Source organism: Hyperoodon ampullatus, assembly GCF_949752795.1.
Source record: "Hyperoodon ampullatus genome assembly, chromosome: 8".
Lineage (NCBI taxonomy): Eukaryota > Metazoa > Chordata > Mammalia > Artiodactyla > Ziphiidae > Hyperoodon > Hyperoodon ampullatus.
In genome coordinates this window covers 88,042,384-88,061,592 of record NC_136921.1, presented here as the reverse complement: position 1 = coordinate 88,061,592, position 19,209 = coordinate 88,042,384, and the positions used below count along the sequence as shown (strand labels likewise).

At 42.9% G+C, this 19,209-nt stretch overlaps 1 protein-coding gene across 1 annotated transcript in view; it reads right to left on the bottom strand.

Annotated features, from left to right (window-relative positions):
• Positions 1–19,209, bottom strand: part of MAP3K20 (mitogen-activated protein kinase kinase kinase 20) — a gene marked incomplete at its 3' end in the record, with an annotated part of 157,939 nt that overhangs the window by 22,624 nt on the left and 116,106 nt on the right. The window contains exons 11-15 of the mRNA XM_079710341.1: positions 11,325–11,369; positions 9,463–9,493; positions 9,226–9,365; positions 5,342–5,404; positions 4,276–4,368 (exon numbers count right to left, since the gene is read on the bottom strand). Coding sequence (XP_079566467.1) covers positions 4,276–4,368; positions 5,342–5,404; positions 9,226–9,365; positions 9,463–9,493; positions 11,325–11,369 — 372 coding nt within the window. The remainder of the gene's footprint in view (positions 1–4,275; positions 4,369–5,341; positions 5,405–9,225; positions 9,366–9,462; positions 9,494–11,324; positions 11,370–19,209) is intronic.

The window sequence follows — 19,209 nt, the reverse complement described above, 5'->3', positions numbered from 1 at the left end:
TTGACAGGTCTTTCTTACAAGGAAAGGCTTTATTTTCTACATATATTTGTATATTTGTGGATAAGGTCACATTTCCATTGTCTCCTCTTAGTAGGCCAGTTACTGAAACAACAAACCGATTTTAAGTGGTAGCTAACTGGTGGTCCTTTTCAGAGGCAATGGGAAAACACAGCTACTATTTTCATGATAAAGGCACTGTCATACATTATTCCCAATGGCTGCCGTTAGAATATATCTTTCATTTTAATTGTAAAAGAAAAGGTGAAATGGTCAAGCGAATCTCCCTGATACACAAACTCAGGTTTGGAGAGAACTTCCAAAACCCCAGTGTTCTCGTGTAACTTATTCTAGTCACGGAGACGGGGTAAAGGCTTCATCTTTTCTGTGAAGATCGGCTTATGGGAACTCAGTTAATTGGGATTTTGAGGATGACCTTTTTTCTTGGGTTCTACCTTGAAGGGTCAAGGTAACAAGGTTTTCATGTGGGGAATTTAAATTTCAATTTAAAGCACATTTGTGAGAAGTTATTTCAAAATGTTAGGATATAGTCTGACATAATTGGGTAGTTTAGACCTGGACAATAATTTACTCTAGGATTATTTTGTGGAAGTTTCCAGATGGCTTAAATATCTTGGGCCAGGTATTAGAGCTTAGCACATGTTTAATATATAGGTGATGATGAAGATGTAATTTCTGGTCTCAGCTCCGTCCTCTTACCCTAGACTGGTAACACACTTTCTCTAATCAAGGATGACAATACCATGTGCCTTATGCATCTCACAGAAATGTCAAGGGGGATAAATGAGATGACATGATGAAATAACTTGAGCTCTTCAGAAAGAAGGACTCTCTAAGCATAAGTTTTAAAACATTATATTCAGAAAATTATTTGCAAACGACCATGAGCCTCTTCGAGCCCATATTCAAAACTCATCCCTTCCAAAAAAGCGTTTCCTGGGAATTCCCTGGTGGTCAGGACTCCGCACTTTCACTGCTGAGGGCCCAGGTTCAATGCCTGGTTGGGTAACTAAGATCCTGTGAGCCGTGCGGCGTGGCCAAAAACTTTTTAAGAATTTAAAAGAAAAGAAAAAAAAGCTTTTCCTGATTAACCTCACCGGGCCTCTCCCTGCTGTGGCCTCTCCCGTTGCGAAGCACAGGCTCCGGATGCGCAGGCTCAGCGGCCATGGCTCACAGGCCCAGCCGCTCCGCGCGCGGCATGTAGGATCTTCCCAGACCGGGGCATGAACCTGTGTCCCCTGCATCGGCAGGCGGACTCTCAACCACTGCGCCATCAGAGAAGCCCTATATTTCACTTTTGATCTATTGCATTATAATGTCATCTATCCAGCTGCTCACCCTAGAAACTGGGTGCCGTCCTGGGTCCTCCCTATCACCCCAACTCCAGCTAGTGACAGTCTGATCAGTTCGGTCTGATCAGTTCCGTCTCAGTGTCCCTGGACACAGGGCGCTTCCATGGCACTGCAGAGCCTCAGCTCCTTGTCCCTTTTCACCTGGTTGTCTGCACTGCCCCACACAGGACTTTATCACTCTATCCCGAGCCCTTTCCAATTCATCCTTCTCTGTGCTTTTGAGAGATCTTTTTAAAACGCAAATAGAAACCTCTCTACTCCCTGCTTAAAACTCTTCAAACTCCTTAGCTCAGCACATAAAACAGTTCTTTTTCTGGTCTCCAGCCACCATTCTGGCCTTAACTCTCCCCACACTATTCCGCCTGCTCCATGTTAAAGTCGCCCCAGAGGGAGCGATGCTTGAGTTGAGTTGTGGGGTCCTATAGAAATCAGTGAAAATAAGAGCTGCCTGTGTTTTCCTGGCTTCTGAGCTTTTGCACATGCTGTTCCTTTTGCCTTCAGTGTCTTCTCCCTACCTAATAATTCCTGATGGTTTTCAAATTTTAGTTCAAGTATCACCTCTACCAAGAAGACGTCAAGATCCTCTTCTGACCCCTTTCTACATCACTTTCAGTGCTCATCCACTGTGCTTTCATTGAATGATGTGTATGATGTTGTAAAAAATGCATCATTCTGTATTAAAACCATTCATTGATCTTGTCTATTTCTTCCCATAAACTATGGGTTCCTTGCAAGGCAGTACTATACTTCTTTACTTTGCATTCTGAGCATCTAGCATTGAGCCAGACACACAGTATGTCCTCAGTAAATTTCTGCTGAGTGAACGGTTGAAATTAACTCTGCATGGGTGACCAAGGATCAGCAGATAATCGAAAGTTGCAGTGACTTTAGGCCTTGCGGATAACCAATGACTCAAGAAGTCTATACCATCATGGTCAAAACCAGACCACTATATTTGGTCCCCAATATCATTTATAGCTTCTGATTTCTACTAACTATATATATTTCAGTTTTCCACATTAACAAGTCATTTCTTTGTTAATTGAAAATAATTTTCTTGGTTGAGATTACTCTTGACAAGTCTTTTTCAGGAAAATTCTTCCCTCTTCTTTTACCCCCTCCAAGCCATTAAAATGTTTAAACACAGAGTTCTCATAAATAAAGTGCCATAGAGTTGAGCATACCAAAGAAGGCAAATTAAAATGTACTATTTATTTACCATCAGATGGACCTGGGGTGCCCACAGCTACAGAATCTCAGGACTGGAAGGGCCCTTGCTTATTTTGGAGAGGAACTTACTCTCCTGCCCCGCTTTCTGGTAGCTGCTTCTAACAACAGGAATGAATAGACAGTGACCCGTTCACAGAGGGAAAAGAAAAGTGTTCCTATACCAGACACCTGGAGTCAGAGCAGCTTTCACTCAACCAAGTTCTGTGGCCCAAACAAGGGAGGTTAAGATTTCCATTCAGCAAAAGCATCAATATACCTGCAGTGGTGCAGGTAAAACACTCTGTCCAGTGTCTAGAAAGAGCATCTTTTTTTAAAAATAAATTTATTTTATTATTTATTTATTTATCTTGGCTGCATTGGGTCTCTGTTGCTGTGCACGGGCTTTCTTTAGTTGCGGTGAGCGGAGGCTACTCTTCATTGCGGTGCACGGGCTTCTCATTGCGATGGCTTCTCTTGTTGTGGAGCACGGGCTCTAGGCACACGGGCTTCAGTAGTTGTGGCACGCGGGCTCTAGAGCACAGGCTCAGTAGTTGTGGCGCACGGGCTTAGCTGCTCCGCAGCACGTGGGATCTTCCCGGACCAGGGCTCGAACCCATGTCTCCTGCATTGGCAGGCGGATTCTTAACCACTGCACCACCAGGGAAGCCCAAGAAAGAGCATCTTTTGAAGCCCCTGGTAAAACTAACCTCTTGCAACAATTTCCAATCATTCCCAAGTGCTGGTTCCAGGAATGACCTGGGGTAAGCATGGTTTAATTAGTGAGGGCCGGTGGGCCAGCTGAGCCCCACCAGCTCTCCCAGAGCAATGGGCTTATGTTGTGAGGAGTTGTTTTTTACAAGGTCTCTTTGCAGCATCAAAGGAAAGGTACCAATAGTGCAGTAGTTAAGAGTTTGGTTCTGGGGTCAGAGAGGCCTGCGTCAGATCCGTCTTCTGCTACTTGCTAGCCATGTAACCCTTGGACAAGCTACTTGGCCTTTCAGAGCTGTAGTCTCATTATTTGTAAAATGGGGGAAAATAGCACCTACACCTGAGTCCTGTATGCCTGGAACACGAGTGGTCAATTAATAGACGTGATCACTATTACTGGCTATTCATAGTAATCCAAAGTAACACAAACCTATTATGATTCCAATTCATATGACACCTAACCCACGTAATTTGCCCAAACTCTAAACATAACATAAAGTAGCAGCCTGACTGAATGAGATTTGGTCAAATGTCCTGCCACCCCATTTAGCGCTGATAATCTAGGTTTCCATTTTGCCTACAGTTCCATTCTTGTTGTTGTTCTACTCTCGATATTATAAAAGTGATTCCCCTTAAAAAACAAAGAAACTGGAATCAGGAAGCTGTGACGCCAAGAAGCATAAACAATTACTCTAGTGTCCGTGCCCCCGACCTTAACACTCCCCACTGCCCACCATGGTTTGCAGTGCGTTTCCTTGAGGGTTTGGGTGGCCTCACACAGGGCTCTTCAGCTGAATGAGAAAGATTCCTAGATTGGCTTACAGAGGCAGCTGGCAGCCTTTCAATTAAATTCTATTTTATAAAGTCTATAAATTTACTCAGAATCATGTTACCAGCTGGTAGGGGGTATATAAAACCACAGAGTTCCAGGAGAGAAAAAGAGTAAATTAGACTGAAATTTATCCAAAGGATTTAAAATATGATTTACCTGTAGGCCAGTCCCTGGTTTCAAGTGAAAACCAAAAACAAGTTCAAGGTTCACTATTTTTTCCTCATTTTCTTCAGGTTCACCTACTGAGTCCTGAAACAGAAAACTAAGCACTGTTTATACTACATAGTGTTTTTACTTTTACTTCTCATGTAAAGGAGATGATTTCCCAGCACTAGTTTTTCCATTCTAATCTATTGCTTAATTTTTGGTTATTTTGGATTACACTACAAATTCCAATTACTAAAAGCAAGAGAAATGACATATTAAGCCTTTGAGAACTTTGCCAAATGATTTGTCTCATGCACTACAAACTGAATGTCACCATCTTACATTTTTCACAATGCATCTTGCATTGTGCAATTTTACCCTAGAAATGCACTTCGTCCCTTGAGATGCACAGAGACTTCATCTTGAGAGTTTCACAACACTCAAGATATTTATACCCTAATCCCAAAGAAGAATTATGTAGTTCCTAGAGCATCTGTGGATAGAGGGCCAAGCAGAGGAACAAATGAATCTTCGTGGGCTTAGAGATGGAAAACCAGAGTTGTTAGTGAATGAAAAGAGTTCTGTATATTGTTTGCAAGTATCTACTAATTTTATAACAAACTATGCCATATGCCTTTAGACTATATTCAAAATAATATGTTAAATATACTAATATGTTATTCAAACAATGGAACTCCTACCCCTCAATGCAAGTGGTAATCCAGAGCTTAGTGTGTGAATTCCTTCAGCGGCTTCCATGTCGGACAAAGGTCTCCCGAGCCAGGTGGGAGGCCAGAGGTCCTCACCTACAATGTTAGCACTTATATCCCCTAGCCACTAAGGTGACATGTGTTGTTCTTATCATGACTGTATTGTTAATATTTCAACTTACAGGGAACAAGGTTGTTCCATTTATGCACATCCTCAGCTTCACTCAAAGGGCCTTTTGTTGGACAGATATGATTACATTTCACTTCAAACAACGGTTTCCGACATTGGCAAATTTAGGTGTGGATGTGGCTGGTACATATGTCAATAAAAGTAGCATATTCTCAGTAAGAAAAACCTTCCTTACCTTAATTAGTGGTGGGAAGTGAAACAAGTTTAGGTAATCGTGGGTTAACTTCTCAATGGCTGACTGTAAAAAAAAAAACACACAAGAAACCCACGTGACTTTATTAATGATCCGATAATGCCAAGAAAGGATTAAAATTATTGTGCACATATAAAGGCATTCTTTATTTACGTAGTTCACAAAATACCTTGGGGATGTTAATATCCAACATCTATTGAGAATAAACCTGGTTGTTCAAAGTATTATAGGTAGTTTATAATTATTTAATGGAACAGGAGGATATTTTAAAGATGTTTAATCTCAGAGTAAAAAATAAATAAAACCGTTCTTCAAATACTGGTAGAGTACAGTAGTGATAAGTTAATATTCTAGTGTACAGAATGCAGTTGTCACCCCGAGTAATTGTGGGAAAAACAACAAAGAACATGTATATCACCAGAGGCTCTCATTAGGGCTGAAATCTCACTAAAGGGTTTATTGCATTGAAAGGGCTTTTCTGTGGGTTTGTGGCCAAAGCTCCCTCCCCCAGTGGAGGCCAAAGGACTCTTAAAGGAAAGGAGGACAATTTAAATTATGATTCTTGTTTATACTCATCAGGTATAATCCAGCTTTTCTGTGAACTGAGCCTATCACGTAGAGAGTAAAAACGTACCGACGTAAGAAAAATTAGATGCATTTTTAATAAAGTGAAATGAAAGTTGTTGACACAGCATCCAATAATGAGCACTTATTGGATGTTAGGCTCTATTCCTTCTTCAAGGCTCCTCCACAGAGGGCTTCCAGGCTCGGGTGAGGAGGAGGCCCAGACAGGCTAAAAGGAACAACCAAGTAGCAAAGGGCAGGTGGACAGACCGTCCACTTTGCAGTTGTATAATCTACCATCTGTAGGCTGAGAGACTCACTCGTTGAGTTGAGAAGGTGTACGACAATGCCCTGCCTTCCTCAGTGAGACAGCAGAGAATGGAGGGCACTTTCTCACCCTCAGGATGGGTGTGTGTGTGCGCTTGTGAAGCACTGTGACAAGGACCAGGCGGGCTCTTCCAGTCTGGAGGTCCCCTTGCAGCGTCCCATCCTGAATGGCCCAGCTTGAAGGATTCTTTATCCCCGTTGGCCCGAGAGTATATGCAGGATGCTCCCAGACCTCCCATGGAAAGGTCCGTTTCCATGACCGTTTCCCCTTACTCTTTCCCTCTCATGTAAGCTTATTTGTCAGAAGTACCCAGGACCCAGCTGAGTTTAAGAGAGTGTCACCTGTGGGCCAAGCCCCCCACCCCTGCCCACCCCTGGGGTGGCCACTGTAATAGGGTCCTGGCTTTGGCAGAGGTGGAGGGCCCGCACGCCTGACTTTTGAGACCCACCCCCCCAGGGACTGACTGTCTTTCTGTGCACACACAGAGTCTTCCAGGAGGGAGTCTCCGGTCCCCGCAGATGCTGGCTACGCCCCTCCTTTGGAGCTCAGGACAGACACTCCGCTCCCAAATGCCAAGACTCTGAAGTAAGAGAAGTTGTATATACATGTTTTCTCTCTTTTCTGGGATGTAAATTCCTTAAGGGCAGGATTCTTTGTTTCTTCACAGGCCCAGGACTGTGATCAGTAGGCATCCACTGGATTTGCTGAACCATAATCAGTAAGGCTGGACATCACTTGCTCTAATGATACCAACCAGCACAGAGGGGCACTTAGACTGTCCTAGGCTGGGTCTGGGAATATTTAAATCACCGAGGCTGTTGAGGAGCTACCACGACTCGATAACCCTTTTCCTCCTGACTGGTCCTTAAGGAACGAGTCCTATTTCAAAGGCAGGAGAGGGGAAGGGGAGTCGGGAGCATCTCTTTGGCATCTGCTAAATGGGACAAGATTGACCAAATCTCTCTCTTTGAACCCTGGAACTTCTCTGTACCAGAGAAGAGAATTTTTCCTACTGTAGCCCATCTAAGCCAGCGTTGCTTTTCAGGATGGATTTGCCCACAGCTGGAGGTTGAGATTAAATTATTTACCACCATTTAAGGTGTATGTTTATGCATGAGGTTTCCTGCCCATCTTGTGAGAGGGAGCAGGTGGTAGGTTAAGGCTAAGCCATCATCTAAAGGGTGCTGAGGGGCTTTAAGGATGTTCCTTATGTGGATCCAGGGCCCATAGGACAGAAGTGGATGTGTTCTCTTTGGACCTCAGGGAGGATTTCCCTGAAAAAGCCTGGTATCAGTAGCTCCAACTGAGGCAAAGGGGAAAGTTGTTGGCAAGTTGGTAGAGCCTTTGTCAAGATGTGGATTTGGATAAGAAGCTGCTTTTTCTACATTTCCTTCCCTTTTTTAAAAAAAAATATTTATTTTATTTATCTATTTATTTTCGCCATGCCGGGTCTTAGTTGCGGCCTGCGGACTCATAGTTGGCGGCATGCATGTGGGATCTAGTTCCCCGACCAGGGATTGAACCCGGGCCCCCTGCATGGGGAGCGCGGAGTCTTACCCACTGGACCCACCAGTGAAGTCCCTACATTTCCTTCTTTATTCTATTTCTCTTCTTTCTAACCTGTGCCCACCCTTCCATCTACCCACACTGGGGTTGAGGAGGTTTGGGGCGTAAACTTGATTTCATTGTAAGATCTCTCTTGAAACAGACCTCTGAATAATAACAAGGTGCACACAGACGCCAGCAAGTGTTATTTGGTTTGAGTAACTAAAAAGCAAAACAAAACAAAGAAAAAAAAAAACAGAACTTGTTGCTAAACTACAAAAAAAGCAACAACAACAAAAACAGATGTTTAGCTTTGAAAGTGTTTAGGGGACTTCCCTGGTGGCGCAGTGGTTAAGAATCTGCCTGCCAATGCAGGGGCCACAGGTTCGAGCTCTGGTCTGGGAAGATCCCACATGCCGTGCAGCAACTAAGCCCGTGCGCCACAACGACTGAGCCCATGTGCCCCAACTACCAAAGCCCGTGTGCCTAGAGCCCGTGTTCCACAACAAGAGGAGCCACTGCAATGAGAAGCCTGTGCACCTCAAGGAAGAGTAGCCCCCACTGGCCTCAACTAGAGAAAGCCTGCGCACAGCAACGAAGACCCAACGCAGCCAAATAAATAAATAAATAGATTCATTAAGAAAAAAAGAAAAGAAAGCTTTCAAGACTGAAGTTCTGGGGGGAAATGTTAGGATTTCCTGAGAAAATGAGGGATAAGAGTACACATAAGGTGGTGTCTTTTCTGGGTAAAATTCGGAAGATTGCAGACTGAACACACATTCCCATGGTTTTAGGTGCCATGGTGGCTCAGGCTTCACTCAGTCCATGGACACGTTCTGGCATCGTTAGGGGTCCCTAATGGATATCCAGCCTCTCTGGCCTCAAAGCAAGTTGCCTCCTGCTACTGCCAGGTGGGCTGGCAGCTCTGCAGGCACACAGGGCCTTAGTGCCACACGACGCTTCTTCCCACACTGAGGCCTCTCCACAGGCAGAGACCTCCCGCCAGAACACCTCCTCCCCACACCCTTCACCCGCTTACACCTCCTGGCCCTTCAGCTCTCAACTCCATCATAACTTCTGCACCTCAGCCCAACCTCAGCTCTCCTTTGTGGCACTTCTTACAGCTGCCATGTTACCATTTTTGCATGATTAATGACTGTCTTCTCCACTAGACTAGAGACTTCCTGAGGGCACGGGGGTTCTATGCAGGTGTATCCATGTGACTTCTGATGGACCAGGTATTAACCCTTTGTTCTGGGATTATGAAGAAGGAGTGGGGGTCCCATGGGGGCAGCAGCTAATGATCAGCTGGTATGAAGTATTTCCACACTGTGACCACCAGCTCAGCCTCTAACATGACACACAACCTGCTCCACAGTAGGAGCTCAATAAAGATTTGCTGACTGAATGTTCTCCCTTTCTGAGGTACCTTTAAATGGATGATATGCCCCTTGGAGACGATGCCCATGTCTTTCAAGTCTTCTTCCTTGAGAAGAAGCAGTCGCTTTCCGGTAATGTTGTTTTCCTTAAACAAGTTCGCATACACGGTCATCTCCTCTGAAGTGTCACCTGAAGGTAGTGATTAGAAGACAGAATAAAATTAGACTCAATCACATCCCAAGCAAAGTTAACTCCATGAATTAAGAAGGTAAGTTTTTCCACTTGCCTTTTCTGACGAGCTGCTGAACCCAAAAATACTGTGGAAGAGAGGACATATATGGTTTTGAAGATTCATTCATGGTCAGTGGCCAGACTTAACAGTAAAACACATAGTTTTTCAATGGATTAAAGTACCTTTAATTCTTGCCCAACCACAAAGGGAAAACAGAAGACTTTCTCTTTACTGTTTTACAACTTCAAGGTTTCAAATTGGAGACATCCTCCCTTTGGGGGTCTTGGACCCTTGAAGGACCATTGGTTTTCCTCCTTATTTGAAAGATATTTAAAAATCCTTTCAAGAAGATTCTTACTTATGATGCTTTTTCCATTCATGTGCCAGTGGTCCCCTGGGTTGTTGAAGGGCACTGGTTTACCCAGGAATTGTATGAGTAAGAGGGACCACACGGCAGTGGACAGAAAGATGGATAAAATGCGTCCTCTGTTCTAGGTCTGGTCAGGAAGTAGCTTTGTGGCCCAAGACAAGTTCAAGTGTGGAGCTTCCTGCACAGAATGAGGTTGGACCCAGCAACCTCAGTCCTTGAACTTCCCTTGGTGTGTGTTTACCGTAGCCTCTCACACTATCCAGGTGAAGGGAGACAGAATGGGGGGACACACCCAGGCCCACCAATTCTCTAGGGAGCCTTTGACCCTGGAATTTTATTTAAATGGTTTGAAAACCACTCAACCTCAGAGCAAAGACTAAAAATAGCTTTTAGAGCTCAGTGCCTTTTAAAATATTTCTTCTCAAAGGAGAAGGGCCAACTCTGCAGCTGGGGATAAAGGGATTATATCCAGGCCTGTGAAGAGGCGAGCCTAAGTCCTCTGTCCTTGTTAAGCAGGGCTGGCAGGAAAGTTAGAATCACCAGGACTCAGGGAATGGGAAATAGAGGCAACTGGTGCCAGCGTACTTCCCCTGCAGAAGCCACAGAGATTAGCTTATCTGAAAGCAGTATTACTTCACCAGAAGACCAAGGGCTGGGAGGATGTGCCCTGGCCCAGAAACCAGTTGAGTCTGGTAAACCTTCCAGAGACCTTCCCAAGAGTTTCTAATAATGAGTTTGACTTTGGGGTACCTAGTCTATTTCCTGGGGTGTGGGCCTGCTGAGGCTGGCATACACGCTTTTATTTTTTCCTTTTTCATTTAATGAAACCCTGAACTTATAAAATGGACCTGGACAGGCATAAACCCCTGAGGTCTCTGACCAAGAATTCTTGGACCTGTTTTTCACTTAAGGAAACAGATAGAGATAGAACAGGCTAAGCAGGATTGTTCCTCAGGGTCTCTACCCAGACTGTAGGGTGTGGGATTTCCTTTGGACTTAACTAGTCTATTCACATCCTCCCCCAAACATGGGGCTTCTCCGGCTCCTGCTTCAGAGAATGTCTGGGAGCTCAGGTCTACTCCTTCTTGGGAAGGTCAGAGTAAAGATGGTAAAATGAACAGAGCTAAGGCACTGCCTTTACCAGTTCTTTCCCCACCATGGTTCAAGTCCATCCCTGGTCTTTTGGGAAAACTTAAGATCAATTTTTTTCCCAAGTATGTTCATTTAGTATCCTGGATCCCCCCTTTAACTGGTATTCATTACTGTATTCTGGAATACCTTTCAGAGCAAATAGGGAGGTGGAATCCTCTTGTAAGATTTGAAGAGATACTTGCTTTGCTCGAGGCCTTATTTTAAATCATTACTGCATTAAAAATAGAAAGACATGGAATTTGTCAACTTCTCCTACTTAACACTTTCCTAAGGCCCAAACCCCTCTCCCTGTTTTTATTTTTATTTTTTTTCCCTCTCCCTGTATTTTTAACTTGTGGACAAATTTATGAACTACCTGCCCAGGTTAAATGAGGCATTAAAAGAAGCCGCTTACCACGTCCTCTTCTGTCCAAGCACCAATCTCAAAGGAAGGCAGCAGCTGCATGGGAAATATGAATGAAATGGAAAAAAAGAAGGAATATTATCACTGTCTTTTTGGTTTATCCCCACTTTTCAGTATTTTAGCTCTGGGCTGCTGCTCTGGCTTGGTTCCTCCTGCAGGTGGCATTGAATGGAAACCAGTTTTCCCAACCGTTAAGGAATTTCTCAGGGTTCCAAAGATGTTGCCCACAGAAGCCAAACCACCTCTCAGTAACAATTCATTGTGCTTGGTGAGCCGTGACAATGGGACTCTGCACATCTTGGGATTTTCCGCTCTTTGTACTTGGCACACTGAGAGTAGTTTTACCTCCCACGAGAAGGCCTTGGCAGTCAAGGAATTTCTGACGTTTGTCAGATACCAGAGCCGTCTTCGGAATTCTCAGTCGACACGACGATCGTTTGATCATTAATGAAAATTCCAAAGCAACCACTTGGTAACCAGATGTTTTACATGCTTATTTTTAGAGGGGAATTTCTAAGTGTTTAAATGTCTCAGTTGCACTATATTTTTAAAACCAGATATCAGAAGGACACGTAAAATTGGAGCCGTCCTAAGGAACCCAGGTTGCAGAGTTGCTCTAACTAAAACTAAACTAACCTAACCTCCCTCCCTGGCAAGTATACAAACATGAATGACAACTTTGCAAGAGGACTCCTGCCTGCCCATTTTCAGAGCCAAAGGGCTACTCGCTTCAATATATGCTCCATGGCCACAGACTAAATAAATACCTACGTAATGGGAAGAAAATCTGTGTCTTGTGACTTGAATTAGTTTGCTATAGCCATTAGTTTTAACCAACTTAACTTGCCGACATGGTTGGACTGCTCCTGAGGCAACATGGCAAAGTGTCTTTCAACCCCTGTTACAAATAGTATTTTTTGTGTGGGTGAGTTGAAAAAAAAAGAAGTTGGATTTGGTTACTTTTACCATTAGTGTAAAAATCAGAGGGTGGGTGAGTTAATCCTTCTAATCTGCAGGTATTTGAAATTCACATGCTCAAAACCTTGCTAGGAAAGGCATGCCCCTGCCTTCAAGGAGCTTTTAATTTAAGGGGCGGTGGGTAAAGTAGGTATGGATTATACCTTGGGAGGAGTTCAAGGCCACCTTCATTTTAGTTTCCTCAGTGCCCAGCAGAGTGCCTGGCACACAATACCTGGTAAATTTTTGTTGAACAGTTTGTTGAATGAGTAAAACTGAAGGGTGCATTTACTATGATGCTAAACTCTCTGGTATAGAGTTCAATGTCTTTGGCTCTACCACGGAAAAGGGAGGGTTTCATAGACTAACATGGGGGATGGAAGGCATAGTGGCTTGAGCTGGCACAGCAGGGCTAGAAGAGAGGTGACTCCTGGTGAGAAGCAACAAGGCAAGACACTGGCAGTGGTGGAGGCAGGACAGGAAGGAAGGATGGGCACGGCACGTTTGCCCAACGGGAGCTCCAGATACAGTGTGCGCATGTCCAAGGATAAAGGGGAACTGCGGCCAACTCTAGGGGGCCAGGCAGAATTATTTTAAAAACCCACTAGTTACAGTAAATCTGAATGCATAGAGTTTGAGACGTACAGATAAGTTGCAAGGGTAGAAATCGCTACCACTCTATATGTACTCCGCTACCCTCATGTGCTCCGATTCCCACAGGACTGCCCCTTCCCTCCTCTGAAATACCTGGTGTTTGTAGTCACATGCACTCACCTGCTTTAATAATGTAGGAACGAAAGTGACTTGAGAAATAGGATCTAAAGCTGAACTTGATCAAAGAAAATACATGACAAGTTTTATTTCTTCACGGGGCAGCTGGATACAGCTGCAGAAACGTCATTCGCTTTTCCCATCACAGAATCAAATGTGAAATAAGGAACTTGTTTGATTAGTTTAAGAAACAACAGACTGCTTTACAGAGCCGTTTAAGGCTGCATCAAGGCTGGCTTTTAGAAGAAGTGAGGGTGTATGGAATGTTTTGATTTGTATATAATTCCCAAATGTTGTGCTGAGCAAAATTGATAAGTATTTCTTGAAAAAGGTTGTAAAGGAAACAACTAATCAAAACCAACAGGGCTTCCCTGGTGGCGCAGTGGTTGAGAGTCTGTCTGCCGATGCAGGGGACATGGGTTCGTGCCCCGGTCCAGGAGGATCCCACATGCCGCGGAGCGGCTGGGCCCGTGAGCCATGGCCGCTGAGCCTGCGCGTCCAGAGCCTGTGCTCCGCAACGGGAGAGGCCACAACAGTGAGAGGCCCGTGTACCACAAAAAAACCCACAAAAACCCCCAACATCTTTGGTTTTCATGTCAGAAGGAGAGGAGAAAGAGTTCACTTGTGCTCTGAGGGTGGTTCACCAAGATGACGCCAAGGGAAAGGCACTGGATTCAGTGTGAGACTTGCTCTGGCAGGATTCTTGCATGCTGCTTGCAAAGATTAGTGAGAGGAAGGCTGGAGCCAGGCACTGCTTCAAGATGGTTTGAATTTGGCAGAACAGGGGAGAAGAGTTAATACCTCCAGCCACAGAGCGGCTTCCTGTTTCCTCTATGTCTGCTGTAACTTGTTACCATTATCAGTGTATCTGCTATAGGGTGAGATCTAAGCTTTTCTGTCTCTCTTTGGGGATAAAAAAAAAAAAAATCCACCTTGTGACTGCTCCATCACTTTACAAATTCATTATTTACATTCCAATTGATTTCAGGAGAGAAGCTCACACTCATGGGCATGCGTGTGATAATGATTCCTTCAAAGGTTGTTGGGACTCCAATCTAACAAAGCTCTGATATACACAATAACACATAACAAAGGGATTTACTGTCAAAACGTTTATTGCAAAATGGAGTCTTAAAACAAAGGAAAGCAAAGAAAAGTTCACATCAAAATGAAATGTATGACACCGACTTGGATTTCTGAATACATTGTGGACTTTGTGTCGGAATATCAAATTCCACCGATGAAGTCAATAACTGAGTAGTCTTACCACACAAGAGTAAAATTTAATCTTCCATACAAACACGATACAAGATTTTGGCATAGGACTTGCTCAGAGTAACATTGCGATAGAATAATTGAGAAAAACGTTTTGTTAAAAAAAAACCCAATAAGGTGATAATGCCATCTATTCAAAGCTCACACTCAAAGAATATAAATATTTTCTATCATTTAGTACAAAAATTTTAAAACAGTGCAAAAGCAATATGTGCAGTGTATTGTATCTGACATTAAAAGATCTATTATTCTGCACACTATATAAAATAGTTAATGTAGGTGCCTGAAACTCTAGTTCTGAAGTAAATAATCACATGCCAGAAAGCTCCTCACAGGCCAAAGAGTGCAAACTAAGCTGGAGTCTGAGGAAACATAGCTAGTCCTCCAGATGTCCTGGTAGACGCTCATTTCTCATCAGAGAGGCTGCATCTACAGCTATCAGGCTATGTTACAATCAAAAGAACAGAACAGATTCTTCTCTCTGGAAATGCTTAACATCTAAACGGAAAAACAGTCTTACCCCAAAGCCGCAAAAGGTACCTGATTATAGAAAAATTATGCTTTATTATGTATGTGGTATAGTAGACTGCTAGTTTCAAAAGGCAGCAACAAGTCTAGTGTATCAAAAAAAGGATCAAGATTTAACTCAGGGTAAGTTTTAAAATTATCTTTCATGAAATTCTGACCACTCCAATGAAACCTCTGAAGAGCAAAGTTGTGTACATCGTAGTGCCATGAGAAATCGTTTTAGATCTCTCCCAAACCTTCCCCCCCCCCAATCCCTTGATTTTCATGGGGATCAAGTTTGAATTCCCCAGCTGGTGTTAAAGTCTAACAAATATTAAAAAAAAAAAAAAGTCTAACAAATCTACTGCATATTAAAAATCACTGGCTAATAAAAAGAAATGAAATTGAGTTATTTGTAGTGAGGTGGATGGACCTAGAGTGTGTCATACAGAGTGAAGTAAGTCAGAAAGAGAAAAACCAATACCGTATGCTAACACATATATATGGAATCTAAAAAAAAATGATAAAATGGTTCTGAAGAACCTAGGGGCAGGACAGGAATAAAGACGCAGACGTAGAGAACGGACTTGAGGACACAGGGAGGAGGAAGGGTAAGCTGGGACAAAGTGAGAGAGTGGCAGTGACATATATACACTACCAAATGTAAAACAGACAGCTAGTGGGAAGCAGCCGCATAGCACAGGGAGATCAGCTTGGTGCTTTGTGTCCACCTAGAGGGGTGGGATAGGGAGGGTGGGAGGGAGATAGACGCAAGAGGGAGGGGATATGGGGATATATGTATATGTATAGTGATTCACTTTGTTATACAGCAGAAACTAACACACCATTGTAAAGCAATTATACTCCAATAAAGATGTTAAAAAACAAAAACAAAAACAACAAAAAAACTGATCTGAAAAGTGAATTAAAAGTTGTATAATTAACATCTTCATTAGAAATTCTGCGTATGGCTAATAAATATTTCTTTTTAAATTTAATAAGGCTAATAATAGAGTCTAAAGTCTTCTAAATCATCTTCATAGATCAAGTGAAACCACTTTAAGATTCTGTTTATATGATGCAGATTTCAGGGATGTTCAAAACCCTAGAAAGACACTGATTTGGAACAGAAAGTAAAATAGCCAGTGCCATGTAGTAATTATCTATAGCCCAATTTTAGGTTAGAACATTTCAAGCTTATCACTGAGGTTATCAATTCTGCTGTGTCCAAAATCTCTGCAGTTTCCTGATGGCAGAGTATTGAGCTATGACCATCTCTGGAATTTCTGTGAGGAAAATGGCAGCATTTGAGAGATTAGAGAAATATACCTGAATGGTGGTAAACCTAGGTCTGGGTTATTACCTTTCTCTTTTGGCCTTATTTGGCTGCTTTTATTAATGCACCAAAACCTTATGTATAATCATAATAGATCTAATTATTATTATACATTTTTATTTAATGTAAAATTTTAAAAATGTCCATCCCATTCATTTCATATGTTCTAAATTTATTTCCGGTTATTCTCAAATGAGAGACAAGGTTTACACTTTTTTTTTTTTTAAGGTTTACACTCTTACATAAGGTGCACAGATCCCAAAATCAGCTCACAGAGATTCCATTATGGGTAAGGCCTTTCCTGACCACACTTTAAAGTCCACAACACTCCCCTATGGGCCTCATCCTTCCCTGCTTCATTTCCCAGCGTGCACTTATCAAATGTTTACTACATGATGCATTTGTTCTGTTTGTTGTCCATCTCCGCTTGCTAACCTGTAAGCTCCACAAGTGCAGATTTTCATCTAGCTGTTCCCTAGAACGGTACTGGGTGCAAAGGAGGGGCTCAATGAATACTGGTGGGAGGGATGACTTTACCTTGACCTGGGAAGATGTGCCATGACAGGCTGTGAACTACCTGGTCTCTGGCTCTCCTTCAGGTTACATGGCACAGAGCCCCAGGGCATGCTGGGAAGTCAAGAGCTGAAAACCATCCCCTCTGCCCCACTCCAAGATCTTCTGCTTGAGTGGCTCGTCTTGAATCAAGGAGGACTCCTCCATGTCTGAGTGCAGACAGGATGCCTATTCATGTTTGCACCTGTTTGTCACCAGCAATATACTGTGGTGTGTGTGTATCTGTGTCTATGTTTGCATAGACATAGGAAGTGTATCAGATTGGGTATGTGGTGAACCCATCTTCTAGGGGAAACGTTTACCTCTTCTTTCTGTGTTTGCCTGGTCTGTGGGTGGTAGCAAGGCCCGCAAACACCTCAGACTAGCTAAACCTTGCCATGTGCCTGGTCTTCAAAGGGCGACAGAGTAGATCGGCTCGTGCAGCTTACGTTCTAAAGATGTCCTCTTTATCTTTCCTGAAAGCTATTCACTTTAACTTTCATCTCATCCTACTCAACAAATAGCACTTGAAATTGATAGTTTTGTTTTCCAGGTTACAGAAACCACTTATTTGTCAGTGTCTTTTCACTGGCATAGTTAACAGTAGCTAACATTAACTGACCACTTACCATTGGCCTGGTACTGTGTTAAATGCTTTACATGTATCATTTTATTTAATCCTCACAACAATCCTTTAAGTAAGTACTATTACCATTCTCAAGTTAAAGGTGAGCAGACATACAAGTTAAATAATTTGCCCAAGATTGCACAGCGATTCTGAATCACGATCTGACTCCAGATCCTTCTATTTATCACTATTCTATACAGACTGGTCTACATTTCACACCCAGAACATTTTTTTTTTTTTTTTTTTTTCGGTATGCGGGCCTCTCCCGTTGCGGAGCACAGGCTCCGGACGCGCAGGCTCAGCAGCCATGGCTCACAGGCCCAGCCGCTCCGCGGCATGTGGGATCCTCCCGGACCGGGGCCTGCATCGGCAGGCGGACTCTCAACTACTGTGCCACCAGGGAAGCCCCCAGAACATTTTATTAGTAATTTTTCTCTAAATAAAGCTGGCACAGAGTACTGATCATTTTGTGGTATTTTCCACCCTTAATGGGGATTGGAAGCATCTCATGCTTCAAATTCCAGGAGGCTTTTTATGATCAAATATACTTGGAAATAGTATTAGATAATATCTATGATGATATCCTTTCTTAAATCTTCTATGGGCTTCCCTGGTGGCACAGTGGTTAAGAATCCACATGCTAATGCAGGGGACACAGGTTTGAGCCCTGGTCTGGGAAGATCCCACATGCCGCGGAGCAACTAAGCCCGTGTGCCACAACTACTGAGCCTGCGTGCCACAGCTACTGTGTGCCTAGAGCCCGTGCTCCACAATGAGAGAAGCCACTGCAATGAGAAGCCTGCACACCACAACGAAGAGTAGCCCCCACTCGCCACAACTAGAGAAAGCCCGCGTGCAGCAATGAAGACTCAATGCAGCCAAAAATAAAATTAAAAAAAAAAAACCTCCATAAAAAGAACCACCCAAAGTACTTTGGTTTAATAGTCAAATGAACGGCACTGCTTTCAAATTTAGACTGAAAAAAAGTCTTTCTTTGTTCTTTTGCCTTTCTGTATGTACATAACTACAAATGTTTTGTAGTTTTTTAATAGAGTTTTATAGTTTAAACAAGCTTTGACAATTCTGTGATAACATTCTGAGAATATCTCTCTGGCTAGCTAGGTTTTCAGAGCAGCACCTACATTTACTTCTCTTTAACACTAGCATGGCTGAGTCAGGGTTAAAAAAAAGAGAAATCTGGAAGGCTAGATCTGCTATAAAAAGGACCCTTCATTCTGCTCTTTTGCCTAAGTAAGGACAGCTTATCTTTGCTATTCTTTTTATAATATTTAGTTCCGTCTTTAAAATATCTCTACATGTATTTAGAATCCAGGATTCTCATGCCCCTCTGGAAAACAAACACACACGCATACACCCCTACCCCCGTATTAACACTCACACTGCCTGAAGTGTGATCCCTTACCCTCTCTTTCTCTTTGTATAAAGTATAAGCTAAGCCTTATATGACAGTGTGCTGTTAAGAAGCTTCTAGGGCGAGCACTGGTATGAAAGTGCCACAACATCTGCTGTTGGTTTCAAGTTAGAGTATTTCTCCTGCAAACATACTACTGAAAACATCTCTTGGGTTTTACTTTCAGTAGTTGTGCTATTAAGTATTAAAAATCCTCAGCACTTAGGTATTTCTGGAGAAGTATTTGTTAGAACCTCCTTTCATTTCAATTTTTTTATTGTTGGATTTTGTAGTCACTATCAATTATTTCTGACAGTATGGTGTATTGCCATAAGGGAAAAAAACATAGTATGTTACAAGAAAATCAAGTGTCAAAGAAGAATTAGGAGTTAAGAGTGCTTGTTCAAAATGTAAGTTTTTTAAAGCAACTGAATAAATC